At 51.3% G+C, this 19,703-nt stretch overlaps 8 protein-coding genes across 8 annotated transcripts; 5 read left to right on the top strand and 3 right to left on the bottom strand.

Moving 5' to 3' along the window:
* Positions 1-127: 127 nt before the first annotated feature.
* Positions 128-4,617, bottom strand: Z520_01756 (uncharacterized protein; the record flags this gene model as incomplete). Its single annotated transcript, XM_016772272.1, has 2 exons — positions 128-367; positions 424-4,617. 2 exons carry the CDS (start codon positions 4,615-4,617, stop codon positions 128-130), a joined length of 4,434 nt encoding a protein of 1,477 aa, XP_016637411.1.
* A 630-nt stretch (positions 4,618-5,247) lies between these two features.
* Positions 5,248-6,315, top strand: Z520_01755 (uncharacterized protein; the record flags this gene model as incomplete). The annotated part of the gene is made up of 1 exon (XM_016772271.1): positions 5,248-6,315. One exon carries the CDS (start codon positions 5,248-5,250, stop codon positions 6,313-6,315), a length of 1,068 nt encoding a protein of 355 aa, XP_016637410.1.
* Positions 6,316-6,460: 145 nt separating this feature from the next.
* On the bottom strand, positions 6,461-8,480 carry Z520_01754 (translation factor GUF1, mitochondrial; the record flags this gene model as incomplete). The annotated part of the gene is made up of 2 exons (XM_016772270.1): positions 6,461-7,724; positions 7,774-8,480. The coding sequence occupies 2 exons, from the start codon at positions 8,478-8,480 to the stop codon at positions 6,461-6,463; spliced, it is 1,971 nt and encodes a 656-aa protein (XP_016637409.1).
* A 205-nt stretch (positions 8,481-8,685) lies between these two features.
* Z520_01753 (uncharacterized protein) lies at positions 8,686-9,610 on the top strand (the record flags this gene model as incomplete). Its single annotated transcript, XM_016772269.1, has 5 exons — positions 8,686-8,741; positions 8,787-8,812; positions 8,899-8,974; positions 9,024-9,272; positions 9,322-9,610. The coding sequence occupies 5 exons, from the start codon at positions 8,686-8,688 to the stop codon at positions 9,608-9,610; spliced, it is 696 nt and encodes a 231-aa protein (XP_016637408.1).
* Positions 9,611-10,067: 457 nt separating this feature from the next.
* Positions 10,068-14,912, top strand: Z520_01752 (uncharacterized protein; the record flags this gene model as incomplete). The annotated part of the gene is made up of 3 exons (XM_016772268.1): positions 10,068-10,165; positions 10,214-10,415; positions 10,542-14,912. 3 exons carry the CDS (start codon positions 10,068-10,070, stop codon positions 14,910-14,912), a joined length of 4,671 nt encoding a protein of 1,556 aa, XP_016637407.1.
* A 1,622-nt stretch (positions 14,913-16,534) lies between these two features.
* Positions 16,535-17,514, top strand: Z520_01751 (uncharacterized protein; the record flags this gene model as incomplete). The annotated part of the gene is made up of 2 exons (XM_016772267.1): positions 16,535-16,718; positions 16,775-17,514. 2 exons carry the CDS (start codon positions 16,535-16,537, stop codon positions 17,512-17,514), a joined length of 924 nt encoding a protein of 307 aa, XP_016637406.1.
* Positions 17,515-17,615: 101 nt separating this feature from the next.
* Z520_01750 (uncharacterized protein) lies at positions 17,616-18,115 on the bottom strand (the record flags this gene model as incomplete). The annotated part of the gene is made up of 2 exons (XM_016772266.1): positions 17,616-17,802; positions 17,871-18,115. The coding sequence occupies 2 exons, from the start codon at positions 18,113-18,115 to the stop codon at positions 17,616-17,618; spliced, it is 432 nt and encodes a 143-aa protein (XP_016637405.1).
* A 130-nt stretch (positions 18,116-18,245) lies between these two features.
* Positions 18,246-19,692, top strand: Z520_01749 (uncharacterized protein; the record flags this gene model as incomplete). Its single annotated transcript, XM_016772265.1, has 2 exons — positions 18,246-18,308; positions 18,487-19,692. The coding sequence occupies 2 exons, from the start codon at positions 18,246-18,248 to the stop codon at positions 19,690-19,692; spliced, it is 1,269 nt and encodes a 422-aa protein (XP_016637404.1).
* Between the last annotated feature and the right edge of the window lie 11 nt (positions 19,693-19,703).

Genomic DNA, 19,703 nt, shown 5'->3' with positions numbered 1-19,703 from the left:
AGGGGTGAGGAACAACTGCTGCATTATACAAGTGCCCAATACCCGAAAGTCATAGCAGGAGTTATATCATCAAACGTCGTTAATCAAAATCGCCGCCTCGCTTCCTCCATCACTAATGAAGTGCTGTTCACCGTACTTGTCCGGGTTGTCCACTGGTCGCCCTGCCATCACTTGCTGGCTGTTCTTGCCTCCGATTTCCCATGGACAAGTAGTCTTTGTTTTCTACTGTGACGCTCTTTGTCATATGGTTGACCTTGTAGATGCCCACTAGCCGTTCTGCAAGTTCGAACATGTTGTTTCGCAAGGAAATGACAATGAACTGTGCGTTTTTGGTTCTCTCTTTGATGTAGCCCGCGACAATTGACACCTGGAAGAAGTTAGCATTCAGGGTACACGTTGATGGTTAAACGGCAAAACACTCACGTTTCTGAAATCCAAAGCCGCATCAATTTCATCCATAACGTACAAGGGTGTGGGCCGATAGACATGAAGCGCAAACACTAGGGCGAGCGAACTCAGAGTCTTCTCCCCGCCAGACAAGTTACCAATGTTCTTCCAGCTTTTCTTAGGAGGCATGACGGAAAATAGAATGCCTTCAGAAAATGGATCGAGACTGTCCACAAGCTCGAGTTCTGCGTTGCCTCCAAGCGTGATGAGCTGGTACATCGACTTCAGATGCGAGGAGATGGTCGTGAAGCCTGTCATGAACTGGGTAAGGCGAAGGTTTCGTAGATCAGTCAGGCGTGTTTTGGCCGCATCCCTAGTCTTCACAGCAATCTTGAGATCGCTAGTTCGGGAAGCCACCTCTGCACATCGTCGCCGATATTCAGCTATGACGCTCAAGTCAATGCTTGATGCATTGGAAACCTTTTCTTCGAGTGCGGCAATTGAGGCGACAAGATGATCTTTGTTTTTGTCAAGTAGTTCATCGCGGGTGAATGTCTGCAGTTGCCTTCGTACCGGATTGGAAGGAGTCTTGGGCTGCTCTTCATCTTGTCCTTCATCGACGTCCATTGCATCCGGATCTGCTTCAGGGGGTGCATCGGGCATATCTTCTTCATCCGCCGGGCGCTCAAGCGGTTGATTGTCTTGGTCTTGGGTTATCGCTTCCAGGTCGGCAGTGTCATGTAAGGTAAGTTTGGACAATTTCTCTGTCCAATAACGACTCTTTTTCTGGTTGTCCGCCAGGACCTTTTGGTTCTCCTCGAGCTTGTTTTTCATCTCAATTTCAACAGCCCTCGTCGAGTTCAGTTCCGCCGTTTGCGCATCGAGATTCTTCTTCAGGTCTCCAAGTTCGTCCTTCATACTGGTTTGTTGTTCTTCAGCTTGATCCACCTGAGCCCGCAGCTCCGCCGCCGCAGTCTTGTGCCTCTCGATGTCCTGTTCCAGTCGCTCAAGATCTTTAGACAAAGACTCAAGTTCCTTCTCTGCATCCGATTTCGTCTTTTCGTTCTTGACCTTAAGCTTCTCGTTCTTCGTCTTGGCTACTTCTGCGCTCGAGATGTCGTCATTCAACATGTCGATCCTTTCTTTGAGGCCGTCGACTCGAGCCTTCTGCGTTCGGAGTTGGATTCCACCAACCTCCATTATCCTGTCCTGCAAAGCTTGGATCTCGGCTTCCACACTAGCCGTCTCGGAGTGCAATTGTTCAAGCTCCCTGCTAGTTGATTCAATGTGCGTCTGAAGACGTATGATCTGAGAATCGTCCACTGAGGTGCTAGCCAGCTCGACTGTAAGATCCTGAATGCGTTTCTGTGCGTCGGCAATATTCCTGGTACAGGTTTCCACTTCAAGATTGGTCTTTTGAATAGCTGTTTCTAGCCGAGGGATTTCTTCTTGCTTGTCTCTGAGGCTGGCCTCAAGTTCTCTTTGTCTTGTCTGAAAAGCCTCGAACTGCTTCTCCAGTTGATCTCGTTCGTTCTCAAGCTTTTGTACTTGATCCTTCGTAGTATCAGAAGACAACTTGGATGACATTGCACCTCGTGCAACACGAGTTCCACCGCCGCTCATGGTGCCAGAGACGTCAATCAATTGACCGTCAAGAGTGACCACCCGCCATCTCTTCGCGCCATAAGCAATACGGTTCGCCTGCGGGAGATCTTGCGCAACAAGCGTATTCTGCATGATGCTGTAGAAAGCAGGGGCAAATCGCGCATCCTTAGGCTTGATGAGGTCAAAGAGTCGAGGTACATTCTCCGGAGTTTGTATGGGAGACAGATCGCGGTGTGCCAACTTGTCGAGAAGAATGAAGTTCGCTCGCCCTAAGTTGTTCTTTCGGAGATATTCAATACACAGCTGTCCAACCTCGACATTGTCGACAACCATGTTCTCCAATGACGGACATGCTGTGGATATGGCAACGTCAAACTTCTCATCGATAGTACCCAGGTTGCCAAGGCGACCGTGAAAGCCATCGATCCGACCCGAATCCCTGAGGCGCAACAAGCCCTTGAGCACGTTACTTTGATTCTGGCTGGTTGCGAGGCTCGCTCGTGCCTCATCAGCCTTCTGCCGCGCCGACGATATCTGAGAGCGGACCTCTGGCTCACTGGCAGCCAGTTTTTGTAAAGCATCTTGGATCTTCCTAATATCCTTCTCCAGCCGGGCCTTTTCATGCTTTCGTTGTTGAATTTCTTCGAGCTTCGTGGCCTTGTCAGATTCAATGCTCGCAATCCTTTCGTTGGCCTGGTCTATCGATTTCTGACCGCTGTTCGCTTTGTCCTTGAGAATATCAAGCTCAGATTGTGCGACGGCGATCGTTGACTGCTTTTGGTTGATTTTGGCGTTCCAAGGCTCCAGCGATTTTTGCTTCGCCGCAATCTGATCGGACAAGCCCTGGGTCTTCCCTTTGAGATCATCCCTGATGGCGGCCAGCTTTTGCTCTTCTTGCTCCATCTCTTTCTCAAGTTCAAGAACCTCTGCACCTTTACGTTGGACATCCCCCGTGTGCCTTTCGACAAGACTTTGAGCTTCAGATGCAGCCAGCCGACTGGAAGTGGCGGTCTTTTCTGCCTTTTTCTGTTTGCCACCGATAAATTTGCGCTTCTCGTCAAACTTAACGCTCTCCTTGTCGAATTTAGCTAGCTCTTTGTTCAGTTCTTGGACTTGCTTCTCAATTCGTTCGTACTGCTTGAGGGCTTTGTGGTAAGCATTTTCGAGATCTCTGATGGCATCTTCATTCCCAGCATGCTTCTCCAGTTCGGCATTGAGCTGCTCCTGAATTTGCTGTATAGCCTCTTCTGTGACCTTGGTGTTGTCTTCACATTCGCCAATGTAGATTTGGTACAGGGCTGATTGCTTTTCTGCCAACTCGTTCTCATCGCGGATAAATGCCAAAGCTTTATTCTTCTTGTCTTCCAGACTATTTTTCTCTTTCTCGACGTGCTGAACACGACCTTGCTTCTCCACGCAAATCTCATTGAGGCTTTCAAGCTCGACAGCTGCTTCTTCGATAGGTGTCTTATACTTCGAGGTTCCAATGATATCCTCGAGGTACTCCAAAAGTCCATCGTCGTGCTCATTTGCAGCTTTTGGCTTCATCTGCGCAATCGACTCGACCTCGCCTTGCAAGATCAAGAATCGTTTGTGATCCAGGTCGATACCCTTATTCTTCAGCAATGTCGTTACGGTCGTGAAATTCGTAGTTTTGCCGTTCAAGTAATAGTTGCTCGAGTTGTTCTTGAACGCTTTCCTGGAGACCACGAGCTGCGAGTCTGGAACAAGTTCGTGTTTCCCTCCTGGTAGGTCAATGATTTCTTGAAAGTAGACCTCAACCTCGCAGAAATCAAGATCCTGGTGGTGCGCCGAGTTGTGGATCAGCGCGGAGATTTTGCCCTGTCTCATCTTGCTCGCCCTGAAACCGAAGACAAAGAGCAAAGAGTCAATGACATTAGACTTTCCAGAGCCATTGGGTCCGACAACCGCAGAGAATGAAGCATGGAAGGGCCCGACCACCTGCCTCCCGGCATAGCTTTTGAAATTTGTCATGACCAGTTGTCGAATGACCATCCTAGACTTGGGTCCCGCAGGCTCTTCAGCAATTGGAACTGCCTGCGCTCTTGCCCGTATAACGATGTCCATAGGCTTCTCTAGCATTAGATCAGCCGGTCTTATTGGTTTGCGCAATTCTTGATCCGCGTCCAGAGCGACATTCTTGTTTAATGCATGGCTAGTGATGTCTTTCAGTGGTGTCGCTGGCAAGATGTCGTGTGCCGGGCTGGTAGTGGCCTCAGGCGGAGGTAACTCAGGTTGAGGGGGTGCGATTGAGGACCTCCGGCCTTTTCGAGGAGCGACACTCTTTCGTTTTCGGGGCGAGGCAGTCTTCGTTGGAGAGGTAGGGCCGCTGGAAGGCATGGTCTCTTCTGGATCGAATATCTGCGAAGGTTCGATGCCTTCGCCAGTCTTGAATTTGCGCGAACGCGTCGACTTTTTGGGCGATGCATCGACGCTTGCTGTTGTCTGTCTTCTCGTGGACCTTCGCGGGCTTCGCTTCGGTGCGGGCGTAAACTCCTCATCGTCATCCTCCTTGATGAAGCTCAACTCGTCGTCGGATTCCTCGACTACCACGTTTTTGCGCGCAACGCGACGCGTCGGGCGGGTTGGTGAATCGGCCGACATCCTGAGCTGGATCTCTTGAAGTGTTTGGACTCCAGTGCTTTGGTTGAACGAGCTCAATGTTTGTCTGTGTTGACACTGACGAAAGAGGAAACGACCCGGACGGCGCCAAGCCTCGCGGACAGCAAGCCGGTGTGTCGGATAAACCTTATTCCGCCGATGTCCAAGTTTCCAGCAGAACCACCGAGCCACCCAGAACCAACCCATTACTACCTACTCAGTAATTAAGTAATTATTCCGTCCCGCTTCTACACTAATGGACTTCTGCTTGCATTCCAGCACACTTGAGCGAATGCTATCTGGTTGCCTTTTTTCATGGCGGGCGGTGCAGCCTGCATAAGTGCGCTCAGATGGGCCGAGTGCATCAAACCCGGACGCTATGGCGGTGGCTGAGGGTCTGCGACAGAAACAGCACTGCCCTGATGCGGCTCACTAGGTTGGTGAGGCTGCCCAATATCAAGCGGTGCCCGAGTACTTCATGTTTGAATATCAAACCATGCCAGCCTTCTTCTCGCGCAAGCACTTTATCTCTTCTGCGATATGATCAAGTAGGTTTTTTTGACAACTCCTCAATTGTGCTCTCATCAATGGCCGTGACTCCAGCGGACAACCTACCTACCGACGTCCACCAGCATGTCGGCTTTCGTGTCTATCAGCCCTGTACGCGGCACCATGGAACTTGTGTGGGGCTGCGTCTTTACAATCATCATCTGCACTTGGAATCTTCAGCATCTTACGATCCCTTCTCCCAACAAGTCCGCATGGAGGGTTATGGGCAACAAAGTCCTTTGGGCCTTTCTCACCATGATTGCCCCGGAATTTGTGTGTATGCTGTCGTTTGATGAGCATTATTTTGCTCGCACACAAACTCGAAAGATGCAGGATCATGGGTTTCCTTGGTGGACGACGAAACATTCATTCTTCGGCATGATGGGCGGATACCTCTTGGAGTACCAGAATAAGGGCAAAATCATCGTCGGAGCGGCAGAGATCCGATGGCTGGCAAGCTCAAGCTTGTTAGTTCTTCCAGAGGTTACGTGTCGGGAGATCGACGGTCTGGCCCGTGAGAAAACCTTTCAAAAAGCAATCGCTGCCGTACAACTTGTATGGTTCGCTCTTCAATGCATTGGCCGTGCAGTGGAGCGGATGGAGTTGGCTCTCTTTGAAGTCACAACGCTGTGCTTTGTCACCTACGCGGTTGTCACCTTGATCTGCTGGTGGAAGAAGCCCAGTGGAGTCTCTTTACGGAGGACGATCTCATGCCCCTCAATCAGCGTCCAAGATATCGACAGAATGCTCGATAGCACAAAGGGCGACAGGCGTTTGCTGATGCAGAAATTGCATATACGCCAATTTAACGTTGCAAGTGACCACCTAACTTACTTTTGGTTTTTTATACTGTGGCTTCTGGCCGGAGGGATTGGGGCATGGCACCTTTCTGCGTGGAACTACTCGTTCCCTACCTCAGCTGAGAGCACACTGTGGAGAGTGTCGAGCATTGTTGCGACCATCGGTCCCACCATCCTCTTGTTCCTCGTTATTACAGACAACCGAGTTTTAGACTGGGTTCTCTCCTTGCTTATAGCCGTCTATGTTGCTGCAAGATTATTCCTGCTTGTCGAAACGATCATATCGTTGCGGTCAGCGCCAGCAGGGATCTACCAGCGTGTTAGGTGGAGTGATGCCATCCCTCATTTCTGAAAAAGATACATATTCGTTGAATGACACAGCTGGGCGTGACGAGACTCTCTCTTTGCGTGAGAAGGATGGTAGAAGAAGAAAAGATTGACTTTGCTCTATGATGATAGTACACTCTCGACAGGCGAATCTTACCCCGTCCTCCTTACTATTTCGCCAGAAATGCCTGAAAGGCAGAGTGCTCGATGACCACATTGCCGACAGCCTTGAGCTTCTTCCTTCCCTCCTTCTGCTTCTCTAGCAACTTCATCCTCCTCGTCTTGTCTGCTGCGTGTAACTTTGCAGTAACATCCTTCCTGAACGGTTTCAACGTCTCCCGCGCAATGATTTGTCGACCGACAGCAGCTTGAATTATCACCTCGAACATTTGCCGATCGACATGTTCCTTGAATTTCTCCACCCACTGCTTCCCCACGTGCCGGACCTGGGAGTGATGCATGACGCGGGAGATGGCATCGACGGGTTCTTTGTTAACCAGCAGTTGGAGTTTCACAATGTTGCTGACCCGCCATTCGGCTTCTTCGTAATCCAGCGTAGCATACCCTTTAGTCGCCGACTTCAACTTCCCGAAGAAATCGTCCACGAGGTGGGCCAGGGGCATTTCGTACTTGAGGATGACTTGAGAGGATGTGAAATATTCCATGGACTTTTGTTCACCCCGGTTGGCCTCACAGAGCTCCATGACTTTTCCCAGGTATTCTTCGGGAAAGGTCAGAGTTGCTAGAACGTAGGGTTCGCGGAGTTCTGCCACATTCCTGCGTGTTTCCTCGCTGTCCGGGAACTCGGCCGGATTTGTGATGACTTCCTCCTTGCCGTTCTTGTACAGTACTTTGAATGGTACGGTGGGTGGAGTGATGATGATACTTGTTCCATGTTCTTGTCGAAGTCGATCTTCAAAAACAGAGCAATGTAGTGTTCCCAGGAAGCCCAGACGAAATCCAGCACCAAGTGCCAGTGATGACTCCTTCTGGATCGTGACGCTTCTATCATTCAGCAAGAGGTGGTTAATGCTATCTTCAAGTTGTTCGAATTCGCCCTGGTCCACCGGAAATGCCGCAACGAAGACCATAGGTTTGGGTTCTTCGAAGCCCGGCAGGGGTTGAACTTGATTTTGAAATCCGATCTTTGTGTATGTATCTCCGATCTTAGCTTCGCTGCTCTTTCTCATCGAGGGATTGAAATAGACGTATCCAACCTGTCCAGCCCGGAGGACCTTTTGAGGAGTTTGATCAGGGTACATAATACCAACTTCGCCCACAGTATACTTGAGACCTGTCGCGAAGGAGATAATCTGATCTCCTGCACGAAGTTCACCATCGAATATGCGGACCAACAGAATAACTCCTTTGTAACTTGAGTACCAGGAGTCCACCAGAAACAGTCGCAGGGGCTTCGTATGGTCTCCAACAGGGCTGTCACAGTCAGCAAGCACTTTCAATGGGAGTGCGTCTTAGTACCTACGCTGGAATTTTTTCAATAACAGCTGGGAGGACACTCTCCACGTTCAGCCCAGTCTTTGCTGACACTAAAACAGCCGAATCAGGATCAAGTTCAAAGGCATCATGCATCTGCTCCAGTGCCCTGGGAGGATCGGCGTGAGGCAAGTCCACCTTGTTGATGACCGGGATCAACGATAAACCTTGTGCGAAAGCAAGATAGAAATTGGCGACTGTCTGGGCTTGGACACCTTGACTGGCGTCGACCAGCAACAAAGCTCCCCCACAACTGGCATAACTTCGCGAGACTTCTGCGCGAAAATCAACGTGACCAGGAGTGTCCACCAGATGAAGCAGATAGTCCTCCCCCTTGTAGTTGTAAATCATGGAACATGTTTGAGCTTTGACTGTTATGCCCCGTTCTCTTTCTACATCCAGCTTATCAAGGACTTGCTTGTTCGAGCCCGGTTGGATGGTACCGGTCAACTCCAGAAGTCGGTCGCTCAACGTGCTCTTGCCATGGTCAACATGCGCAACGATGCAGAAGTTACGGTATCGCTCTATCGGGATGGCGGCGATTCGAGTTTCGAGGTCGCCAGGAGGACTGTTGGTTGGCGCGTACCGGAAAGCAGAGGCTGCAAAGGACCGCAACCCCGATTTATGCCATATTGAGGCAGAAGGGGTGCTCAAAGCCGCTCTTCGCCGTGCAAAGAGCTGCAGCCATGATCGCATGGGTCAGAATATTTGGGGTGGTGCCGGACATTGACCCTGACTGCGCATCGCAAGGTGCTAGAAAAACTTGCCAGTGCTGAGGCCAGAAAATACGGGGAAGGAATGTTGCCGATTATTGCCCGGTCAACAATCAACATCAACACAAAACCACCCCGATCATCGTCAACCACACTTTGCTCTGTACTGATCATCCAGCATGAGCAAGATGGCGGTTGAGAAGAAAGACAAGTCGCAATTGCACAAAGTTGCTCTCAAAGGCAAGTTTGTATTGATTGAAGCGACGATCATGTGCTGATGGACGCGCAGGGTCATCGAAAACAGTCGCAGAATTCGTAAGTGCACTTCGTCCGATCTCACACGCGCCGGGACTGAGAAAAGCAGTTTGAATACTCGATAAACACGATACTGTGAGCCACAGCACTGGAAAAGGAGGATGAAATATTGATATATTACAGGTTTCAGAGAGGCGTATATCCCGCGGAGGATTTCACACCGTAAGCGATATGAAAACACCCCGGAAAACCCTCTGACTGAATGGTGCAGAGTCAAAAAGTATGGCCTCAACATGCTCGTTTCTTCGGACGACCAGGTCAAGGCATACATTAAAAAGATCATGTCACAACTGAACAAATGGATGGTTGGTGGCAAGATCTCAAAGCTGGTGGTGGTTATCACAAGCAAGGAGACGGGCGAACACGTTGAGAGGTGGCAATTTGACGTCCAAATTCTTGGGAAATCTTCAAAACAGCGATCTTCAAAGAAGGCAGCGGACAAGGAAAACACCGCCCCAGAGTAAGCGACGCAAAGAGAGAATTAGGGGACAAGTCTGACAGGAGAACAGCGAGGTTGCTACAGAAGAGACCGAACCAGAGAAGACCGAAACCCAGATACAGGAAGAGATCCAAGCCATCTTTCGACAGATTACAGCGTCAGTCACATTTTTGCCGGTGCTTGATGGGAACTGCACTTTCAATGTGCTGGTTTACGCTGATGCGGACTCGGATGTCCCCATTGAATGGGGAGACAGCGACGCCAAAGAGATTAAAAACGCAGAGAAAGTCCAACTACGCAGCTTCAGCACCAGCAACCACAAGGTAGATACCATGGTCAGCTATCGATTGGCAGATTGAAATTATCAAGGTCTCTAGGGCGGGACGGAGTTTCTGAGGTCCTGTCGGGAGTGATGGAATTGAAGATGACCACAGAGCACGGTTGTCGACTTGGAACTACTGAGTACAAGCAAGCTGTCGAGTGAGTGTGATTGATGACGATCATGATTGGTTCGGGGGTGCGAGGCTGCGCAGCCTCGTTGAAGTCAGCCTTGTCGAAGTCAGCCTTGTTGAGGTGGGGTGGAGTTGGAGAACTTTTTGTGGTCGCCCACCATGGTTTCTTTGAGCGTCTAGAAATAAAACGATTCACGCTACAACATACCTACACTGCACTTATCCCATACACGAACCCTAGATCTTCTGTTGCACTCAACCGGAGTCCATCTCCTGAGCTGACAACCAGCAGTCGCGCCGATGCCTGATCCTCCTCCGTATTCCGCATTCCCACGCCGCTCCCTGCGGTGATAGTCAAGGCAACATGACTGCAGCCACGCAGGTTCAGGATATGATCCTAGGGAAAGAGCAGGTGATAAATGACGTTCCCAAAGTGATCAAAGAACTTCAGTTTGGCGTCCTGTAGGATTGACCGTGGTGGTGCTTGAAGAACGATTCTGATGTGTCCAGGTCGGATCAAGACATAATCAATCAGTCTGCTGTTGAACTTGTCGACCGCCGCCTATTCGATCTCGACAAGACACGCTCGGATGGAACTCGTGCTATCGCTGAATATGGGCCTCTTGATAGGCGCATGGGCGTTTCATCTAAACAGAACAGCTGCGAAACCTGTGGACAACATCTGCAAGAGTGTAACGGTCACTTTGGGCATGTTCGACTGGTTCTTCCTGTGTATCACGTCGGATACTTCAGAAAAGTTATCCAGATTCTACAGAGCATTTGCAAGGCATGCGCCATGTTCAAATAATACACCGCCACCAAATACTGACCTTTCCAGGATTGTTCCTGCATTCTCCTCTCCGAAGCCGACCGCCGAAAATTCCTGGGTGCGATCCGCAGATCGCAAAATGATAGCCTGAAACAGACTGCTATTGTCAGACGGGTGGCAGATCAATGCAAAAAGACGAAAGTGTGCTTCGAGTGTGGCGCTGTCAATGGCTTGGTTCGAAAAGCGACGACACATTCTCTCAAGATTACCCACGACAAGTTCAAGTCCTACAATGCCTCCACCTCCGCGAAAAAGGTACCGCCGCCCGAAAAGGTGGCGTTTGACAAATCTTTTGAGAGTGCAAAGCTTGCCAACTCGGAACTCGAGAAGCATCTCAAAAAGGCAATGGACGATTTGACCCCTCTTCGCGCCCTGCGTCTGTTCAAACGAATCCGCCGTGCCGATCGTGAATTGCTCGGGCTCTTTTCCGCGAGACCAGAATCTTTTCTTTGGACATACGTCCCTGCCCCTCCTGCATGTATCCGACCGTCGGTAGGACAAGAGGCTTCAAGCACCGAAGACGATATCACCGCTAAGCTCGGGGACATCGTCGCTGCTAATGATGCTCTGCGCGAAACTCTTGAGAAGGGATTGCCCTCCTCACAGATCATGGAACACTGGGATTATCTGTCCCTTCAACTGGCGATGTACATCAACAGCGACGTACCAGGTCTAGCGAAAGGTGAATTTGGAAAACAGATTAGAGGGTTCGTCCAACGTCTCAAAGGCAAGCAAGGACGTTTTCGAGGCAACCTTTCGGGCAAACGTGTCGATTTCTCGGCGCGGACGGTCATCTCCCCTGACCCTAATTTGCGCATTGACGAAGTCGCAGTCCCTATACTGGTGGCAAAGAACATGACCTACCCGGAAGTTGTCAACGAACTCAACATTGAAAAGCTACGACAACGGGTGCGAAATGGACCCAATGTCTGGCCAGGAGCCAACCATGTCATTAAAAAAGAAGGATTCAAGAACTCTCTGAAATACAACAGTCAGCTCACGGCGAGTCATCTAAAGGAAGGCGACGTCGTCGAACGCCATCTCGAAGACGGAGATGTGGTTCTGTTTAACCGCCAGCCGTCGCTACACAAACTCAGTATCCTTAGCCATTTCGTCAAAGTCCGACCACATCGGACGTTTCGATTAAACGAATGTGTCTGCAACCCTTACAATGCAGATTTCGATGGAGACGAAATGAATCTCCACGTTCCCCAGACAGAAGAAGCTCGGACGGAAGCAATGCTTTTGATGGGCGTGAAGCATAATATTGTGACGCCCAAAAATGGCGAACCGATTATATCGGCAATACAGGACTTCATCACAGCATCGTTCCTCTTGAGCAGCCTGGATCAATTCTTCGACAAGAAAACATTCGTGACGATGTGCTGTGGGATGCTGGAGCCTGAAACAAAGTTCGAGCTTCCGCCCCCCGCAATTATCAAGCCTCAAACACTCTGGACCGGCAAGCAGGTTTTCAGCGTCTTGATGCGTCCGAACAAGGAGTCGAATGTGAGGGTTAATCTTGATGCCGCTTGCCGAGACCATAATCAATACCACCCTGGCCTACATCGAGATCTCCAAGACGATAGTTTCTTATGTGTCCGCAATTCAGAGGTGCTTTGCGGTAGGATGGACAAGTCGACCGTCGGATCCGGAAAGAAGAACTCGATCTTCTACATTCTATACCGTGACTTCGGACCTGATGCTGCCGCTCAGGGGATGAATCGCTTATCGAAACTCTGCGCCAGATGGTTGGGCAATCAAGGCTTCACTGTTGGCATCAGTGATGTCACACCGCCTGAAAAGCTCGTCAAGGAAAAGGCTGATATGATAGCCAAAGTATTTGACGAGTGTGGCTCTTTTGTTCGAGATTCCAAAGCAGGCAAACTGAAACGAAAGGCGGGTTTGGACGATGCAGGCACCCTCGAAGCAGAGCAGATCAGGGTGTTGAGTACGGTTCGAACCAACATTGCAGGAATTTTGACCTCTCAGCTCAGTAAAAACAACACGCCAATGGTCATGGCTGTCTCTGGCTCCAAGGGCTCAAACATCAATGTGGCTCAAATGGCAGCTCTTCTAGGACAACAAGACATTGAAGGAAAACGTGTTGCCGATGGCTTTCAGGACCGCACACTACCTCATTTCCTGAAACATGAACGATCACCTCCATCGAAAGGCTTTGTTTCGAACAGCTTTTTCAGCGGGCTCCTCCCTTATGAGTTCCTGTTCCACGCAGTGGGTGGTCGAGTTGGTCTCGTGGACACTGCGGTCAAGACAGCAGAAACCGGTTACATGTCGCGGCGCCTGATGAAGTCTCTTGAAGATCTTTCTACCAACTACGATCGCACGGTCCGCAACTCCGCTTCTAACATTGTGCAGTTTCGTTTCGGAGATGATGATTTGGATCCCGTCGATATGGAGGCAAGTGCTAAACCGGTCGACTTTGACCGCACCTATGCTCACGTTGAGGCGACCACGTTTGATATAAAGGACCAAGGCTTGAAGGATACCGAGATTTTCAGTGTCATGGAAGAGATCCTGTCGGCAAAGAGAGGTCTGCTGACGAGGTTTGGCTTCAATAGTGTTGAGCTTCGCTATGATACTGATGACGACAAATTGGTGGACCAAAATGAGAGTAACCGAGCCTTCCTCCAGTCAATACATGACTTTGTCATGGCAAAGTGCCACGCCTTCAATGAGGCGAGGGCGAAGAAACAGCAGTTTGCATTGCCACCGTCTGGACCGGCCTCCAAAGGAAAGCGAAAAGCCGAAGCTGAACTAGATGACGTCGGTGAAGAAGGGCCTGCGCAGAAACGACGTTCGGGCAGAAAAGGCGCAATTCCCACCACGTCAAAGGTTTCAAAAAAGCAGAAGCCCGTCCCCATAGACGATCGCGCGCGAACGAGGCCGGCTCCATCCACGAAAGACCGCTTTGAGCTCACGTCTAAGCTCTCTAAGAAGACGCTGCAAGCTTTTGTGAACCTCTGCTTGGAGAAATATGAGCGAGCGCGTGTTGAACCCGGGCACGCGGTTGGGGCTGTCGGTGCACAGTCCATAGGAGAACCGGGAACTCAAATGACGCTGAAAACCTTCCACTTTGCCGGTGTCGCAGGCATGAGTTTGACAGCAGGTGTCCCTCGAATCAAGGAAATCATTAATGCCTCAAAGGAGATCAGTACGCCAGTCATTACTTGCCGGTTAGAGCGCCGAAGAGATTTGTCGATACCCGAAGGCCTTGCCCGCATCGTCAAAGGCCGGATCGAAAGTCTGTTTCTGGCAGACGTCACGTCTTATATCGAAATCCACCACTTTTTAGACAGACCAAGTTGCATCGACCTCCAGATCTCATTGGACACGATTACCGAGTTGGGTCTGGATCTCACAGTGGAGGATATAGTGATTGCCATTCAAAAACATCGACAACTCAAATCTGCCAAACTAAGGATCGAGTTTCGCGGCAAGGATGAGCTCAGGATCTCTACAGAATCGGCGATCAAATCTGCGAAGAGGGGATCGGCGGCAAAGGCTGATGAAGAAGGTCAAAGTGAACGTCTCATTCGCCTTCAGACTTTGCGTCGCATACTGCCCAACGTGCATGTCCTCGGCCATCCGCAAGCGACTAGAGCTGTGGTCATGGCCGAAGACGATCCGAGGTCAGATGAAATCAAAGCCATGCGAAGATCTATGGCGGTGAAAACCGAGCAGGCACATTCTACCACCGACGCTGAGGTCAAAAAGGAAGCCACGAGTGGAAAACTGTCCTCGAAAATCAAACTCGAAGAGCCAACACCATCCATCCCGCCCCATTCCGTGTCGCAAAAGGACACCGCACCTGTCCAAATGCACAAAGTCATGGTCGAAGGTTACGGTCTCCGCTATTGCATGAACACCGAAGGCGTCGACCCATATCACACTGAAACCAACTCTGTGATGGAAACTCTTCAGGTTCTGGGGATTGAAGCCGCACGCTCCAAAATCATCACCGAGATCCAAGAAGTCACAAAAGGTCTGTCGATCGATCCACGCCACATGTACCTGTTGGCGGACGTGATGACCTACAAGGGTGAGGTTCTGGGCATCACGCGTTTCGGGCTGGCCAAAATGCGTGACTCGGTGTTACAGTTGGCCAGTTTCGAAAAGACGGCAGACCACGTCTTTGACGCTGGCGCGGCGGGCAAGGTCGACCGGATCGAGGGCGTCAGCGAGAGTGTGATTGTCGGCAAAACCATGGGCGTGGGCACGGGAAGCGTCGAGGTGGTCAGGTATTTGAACCTTGGTGCCGATGTCTCAGGGAAGACAGGAGGAGCGTTGAAGAAGAAAGAGTGTGTTTTCGAGAATAGTTGGGAGAGGGCGGTCAGGAAGGACAGGAAGAGATTGTGAATGTGTAGGATTACGACACTTACAGGCCCAATATCTCCGTCGATTTTGAGGATGATGGACGAATGCTTTTCGACTTGATACCTACGTATCCACTGGGAGAGCAAACGCTGAAGGTTGCTGGATGATGCCCTTGAAAACTTGTCTTGTGGCCACAATGCGCCGAAGATGTCACGCAGTATGGTCCGACACGGCAAGGATGATAGATACCCAAGTATTTCGTGTAGAAGAATCAAGAGCATAGAGCAGAAAACATGATGGAATCCACAGACTTTCCTTGGTTGCTATAACCTTGAGTTTTTTTGTATTCTTTCAGAATGCCAGGCGTTTGGTATGTATGTACAGAGCCGCCATTGGGATTTTTTCCGTCTCCTCTTCCTCTCCTCTCCCAGATTCCTCACACTGCGAGCACATCTCAAAGCTTCAATCCCACTGTCCTCTCCCAAGCATTGCCGAACCTAGATTCCCACAACGCAGAGCCCCCAGAGGTCGTTGGAAACGGTCCTTCGCACTGACAAATCCGATCCACCGCCTTCCCACGTCTTGATCTTAGCACAGGGGCACAAAACAACGTCGAATTTGCTTTGTTTATTTGAAGCCCGCCTCTCTCGCCCGCTCGTCCTCGAGTCTGGCGTAGAAGTTGTCTCTGGCTCGTACGCGGGGCAGGTGGTAGCCGTACCACCAGAGGTAGCCGAATGTTGTGCCGAGACCTATAAATCATAACACCCTGATCAGTAGTATGCTCTACTAATGGTTGCAGGTGGTGCAGGTTTCTGCAGAATTCCTCGTCTTCCCATAATTTCGGCAAGTGACGGATGTCGAGATTTGATCATATCTTGTGCGGTGGAGTCCCATCTCTTTCGGAGGCAGGACCAAGAACTAGGCCGGCTCTGCCCAGACTGGGACGCAAAAGCTCGAAGGGTGCTAGATAGGAAGGTAGAAGGTCATACCCATCGCAATGCTGATATCCAAGACGAGGCCTCGTCGAAGCATCTGCGGAAAGTGTCACTGAATGTTAGCCTTTGCCGGCTTTTCTCATGCAAGCCCAAGCACACAGCCCGAATAGTTTCCATTCGCTGGCCGGGCAAGATAATGTGCTCTGTTGAGCAGGAGAGTGGGGGACAGGAAAAACGCACTCCTGTAATGGGCTTGATCGCCATTGTTTCTGATCTGGCTCTGGCTCGAGCTCAGTCTCGTCTAAAATTGCTGATGTACCCCAACTCTGAGATGGAGTGCGAGGTGAGTGTGAGGGTTGTGAGACGAATGGGAAAGGGGAAGAGGAGGCTGAAGTGGTAGCTAAGTCAAAGTGGTGGTCTGATCACCAGCAGTAGCTTGTTGAAGCTCCTTCAAGATCCGCAGTCCAATTGAGGTCGAGCCTTGGCGCCTTATGTAATGCTCAGCCTCGTCGGTTAACCTTCTTTATTGAGTCTGTGCTCCCAGTCAACTTTCCTGCGATGCCCTTCCCCATACCGAGGGCAGTTCTATCGCGGGCAAGGTGATGATTACAGAAGAACGGAGTACATTCTTCCTGCCGCCATATATTCAAATTACAGTGACCTAAAAAGTCCAGGCCAATGTCCACCACCTCCCCGCAGAGGAAAATCCCATACCATCACCACCATGTCATGCGACACAAACTTCAGTCCTTGCCGACCTCGGAACCAGCATTGCTGAAGCAGGAGGTGGTGGATGATTTAGTAGTGCTGTGTATAAAGACGATATGTGAAGAGGAGGCACAGAAACAAGGGATCCAAGATCCGGTGATTGAGTCAGTCGCATTGGAAGCCATGGCAGCAGCGATGGACGAATGTGGGTTTACTCCAACGCCGCAGGCATGGCATATATGTGCTGACTATCCTGGGCAGTCATGCTCAAATTCCTTTCCAAGGTCCGGCGCTCCATGATCGCAGCCCGGCGAACCTGTCCCATCGCCACCGATTTCGAGACCGCCGTTGACGTCCTCGATGTTCCCCGCCCGGACGACCAACTCGGCCCGTATCAGACCCAACCCTCCATCAACCGTCCTTTATTGCCAACACCGCCCCCTGAAGACGAATTCCACAATTTCGTCGAACTCCCGGCATCGTTCCTTGGTCCCGGCTTGGACGGCCACGGCGAGTTGAAGAAATTCTCATTCACAACCCGGGGTTTGCCTGAGCTGCCCTCGGCACATACCTACAGGAATACACCCGTGTACCCGGACCGACTGGCCGATAATAGGAAGATCAGAGAGCTGGCGACCCAAGAAGGGAAACTTGGTGAGCAGGCATTGCGTAAGCTGGCAGGAGCTGTTAAATTGGACGCTGCTCATCCGCTCGATACGGAGGCTATCTCTTCCAAAAAGAAATCTGCCCCCATCGTTCGCCGTAAGCGGTGGAAGACTGGGGTTGATCTGTCGGAAGAAGCAGTCTTTGAAGAAACTCTGCGCGACTTGCTGACCAAGGAACGCGGTGGTTTTGAGCTAGGACCGATCGTCAACTGCGAAAAGGCGTATCGAATGCCGGAAGAACTGATGGTCAAAAGGCGGGCACCGGTCAACGACACTCTTGCCGAAAAGCGGAGTAGCTCAGGATCGCATACAGGCGATGTGGTCATGCAGCTGTGATTTCCAGCACTTTGATGCTTTGGCAGCGCTGGCGTTCGGCTGGTCGTTCACATTGGATGGGATAAAATTTGCATATGATACCCCAGGCAGAACAAAAGGATTTACTTTTTGGACCATAGCGAGTTCCAGTAGGACGTAACCATATTTCCTGACGAGACGTCCGCCGCAGGCTTTTCTTGGTCGCTGTTGTTCATGTGCACTGTCGGCTGTGTATTTGGGGGTTTCCAGGCATGTTGCCCTTCCCACGCTGTCGTCTCGACATGAAACACCTTCCCACCTTTGACGCATCTGTGAAGAACCACCCGTTAGCACCTTTCGAGATTTCCCCAATCCATAAAGATTGAGAGGGTACATACTTCCTAAACAGCCTGACAATGGGGAAACATTCCATCCTGGCCGTCCCCGTCCCGTTTGCGAGGGCCCTCTCATATTGCTGCTTGACCGTGGTGCAACTGTACTGGACGAGTTCCATCAACTCGCAATCGCGCTGCAGGTCAAAGTCTTGGGGCAGTTTGCGCGATTTCTCCTTGTAATTGACACTGTGCGAGCGGACGTGCTGGTCGAGCTCCGAGACGGGGAAGGGGTGTTCGGGAGGAGCCATTTCTGAAGTTTCTGTCCACGATGGAAAAAGCACCACCGTTTCAACAATAATAATATCCTCCGAGCATCTCTTTGAATCCAGTTACGACAAACAGATTTACCACGCGGGGGTATACCATGGCGAGGGCATCATGTCGGCAGAACAATATGGAGCTCGCCTCCTCGAAGAGGTCCACGAAGAGAGTCTCGAGCAGGTAAATCAATCTCATGATCCTTTTGCAAAGTCTCCGCTTCACCTTCCCTTGCACCATGTACGGGACATAATCCACAGCCTCGTTATCCCACCCAACCCCCAATTCTCGAGGCTGCAGTGGCACATCATATCCATGTCAGTACGTATCTAATCATTGTCACTTCTGCTCGCATCAATAGTTCCTAGCAGAGCTCAGATGTACGGTCAATCCTCGACCGAGGTCTGTTCTGGGTGTCTCACAGCTGGACAGCCTACTCGAATCACTACGCTACCCAGCAACACAAGACACTCTCCAACGTCAAGGAGCATGGCCTTCCTCACCGGCAGCGGCATCTCCAGTCTTGGACGAGGAAGACCGGGGTGACGACGAGGTGTCCAACTCTCGCGGGCCACAGGAACGAACGCCCACAGTCAAACCCAAACCTGCAACGATTGAACTCACAAGCGTGCGATCCGCCTCGGGAAAGACGTCTCTGCTCTCCCATCTCTGCGCCGTCTCGGTCCTCCCGAGGTCTCTGGGCGGCAAGGAATCGACAGCCGTGTACGTCGACGCCGACGGGCGATTTTCTGCCACAAGGGTGGCGCAGATGATGCAGCATTACCTACAAACTCACCACCACCAACAATCTAGCCAAGCTGCTGCCCCGGGTACTACCTTGACCGATGCAAATGTCCAACAACAAACTATCATCCGCTCCTCCCTCGACCACATACACGTTTTCCGACCACAGTCTTCAGCCCAGATGATCTCCATCCTCTCGTCTCTGGACACGTACCTCTTGGACAGCTCCAAACATCACTCTATGCATCGGCCCTTGGGGCTGATCGTGATCGACTCGGCGACGGCGTTCTACTGGCAGGACCGAGGCGACCAGGCCATGGCGAAGCTCGAGGCCCCCGCCACAGCAAACCCTGGAGGACCATCGCGGGCCGCGGAGACGATTACCCATCTCAAGACCTTACAAGAGCGGTTCGACTGTGCCGTGCTCGTCAGCACCACCTCCCCAACCCCTCCTTCTTCTCACCAGTTTCCCTCCACCTCGACCCGCCCGCTGAACGAGCCGAGCACCACCTCCGTCCCGACCGCTCTAGCGCCCCTCGTCTCCCCCTGGACATCCTACGCCACGCTCTCACTCTCCCTCGCAAGGCTGCCCGTCCCACAATTCCCGGCCAAGATGGGGCTAGACGAGTGTCTCAGGGACCGGGACAAGCGGCTCGAGGCCGTGCGGAAGGGGAGGTTCGTGGCGACTCTCCTCCCCAGCTCAGCAGCAGCAGCAAATGTGTGTGCAGGGAATGTGGGCAGCGAGAGTGGGAGAGGAGGCGGAAAGGGAGGCAGAAGCGCGTTCGGGTTCGGGATTACCACTGCCGGGGTGGAATTCGAGTGAACTGGCGGTGC

Source organism: Fonsecaea multimorphosa (assembly GCF_000836435.1).
Source record: "Fonsecaea multimorphosa CBS 102226 unplaced genomic scaffold supercont1.2, whole genome shotgun sequence".
Classification (NCBI taxonomy): domain Eukaryota; kingdom Fungi; phylum Ascomycota; class Eurotiomycetes; order Chaetothyriales; family Herpotrichiellaceae; genus Fonsecaea; species Fonsecaea multimorphosa.
The sequence above is the reverse complement of the archived record's forward strand: the minus strand, read 5'-3'. Positions and strand labels throughout refer to the sequence as shown.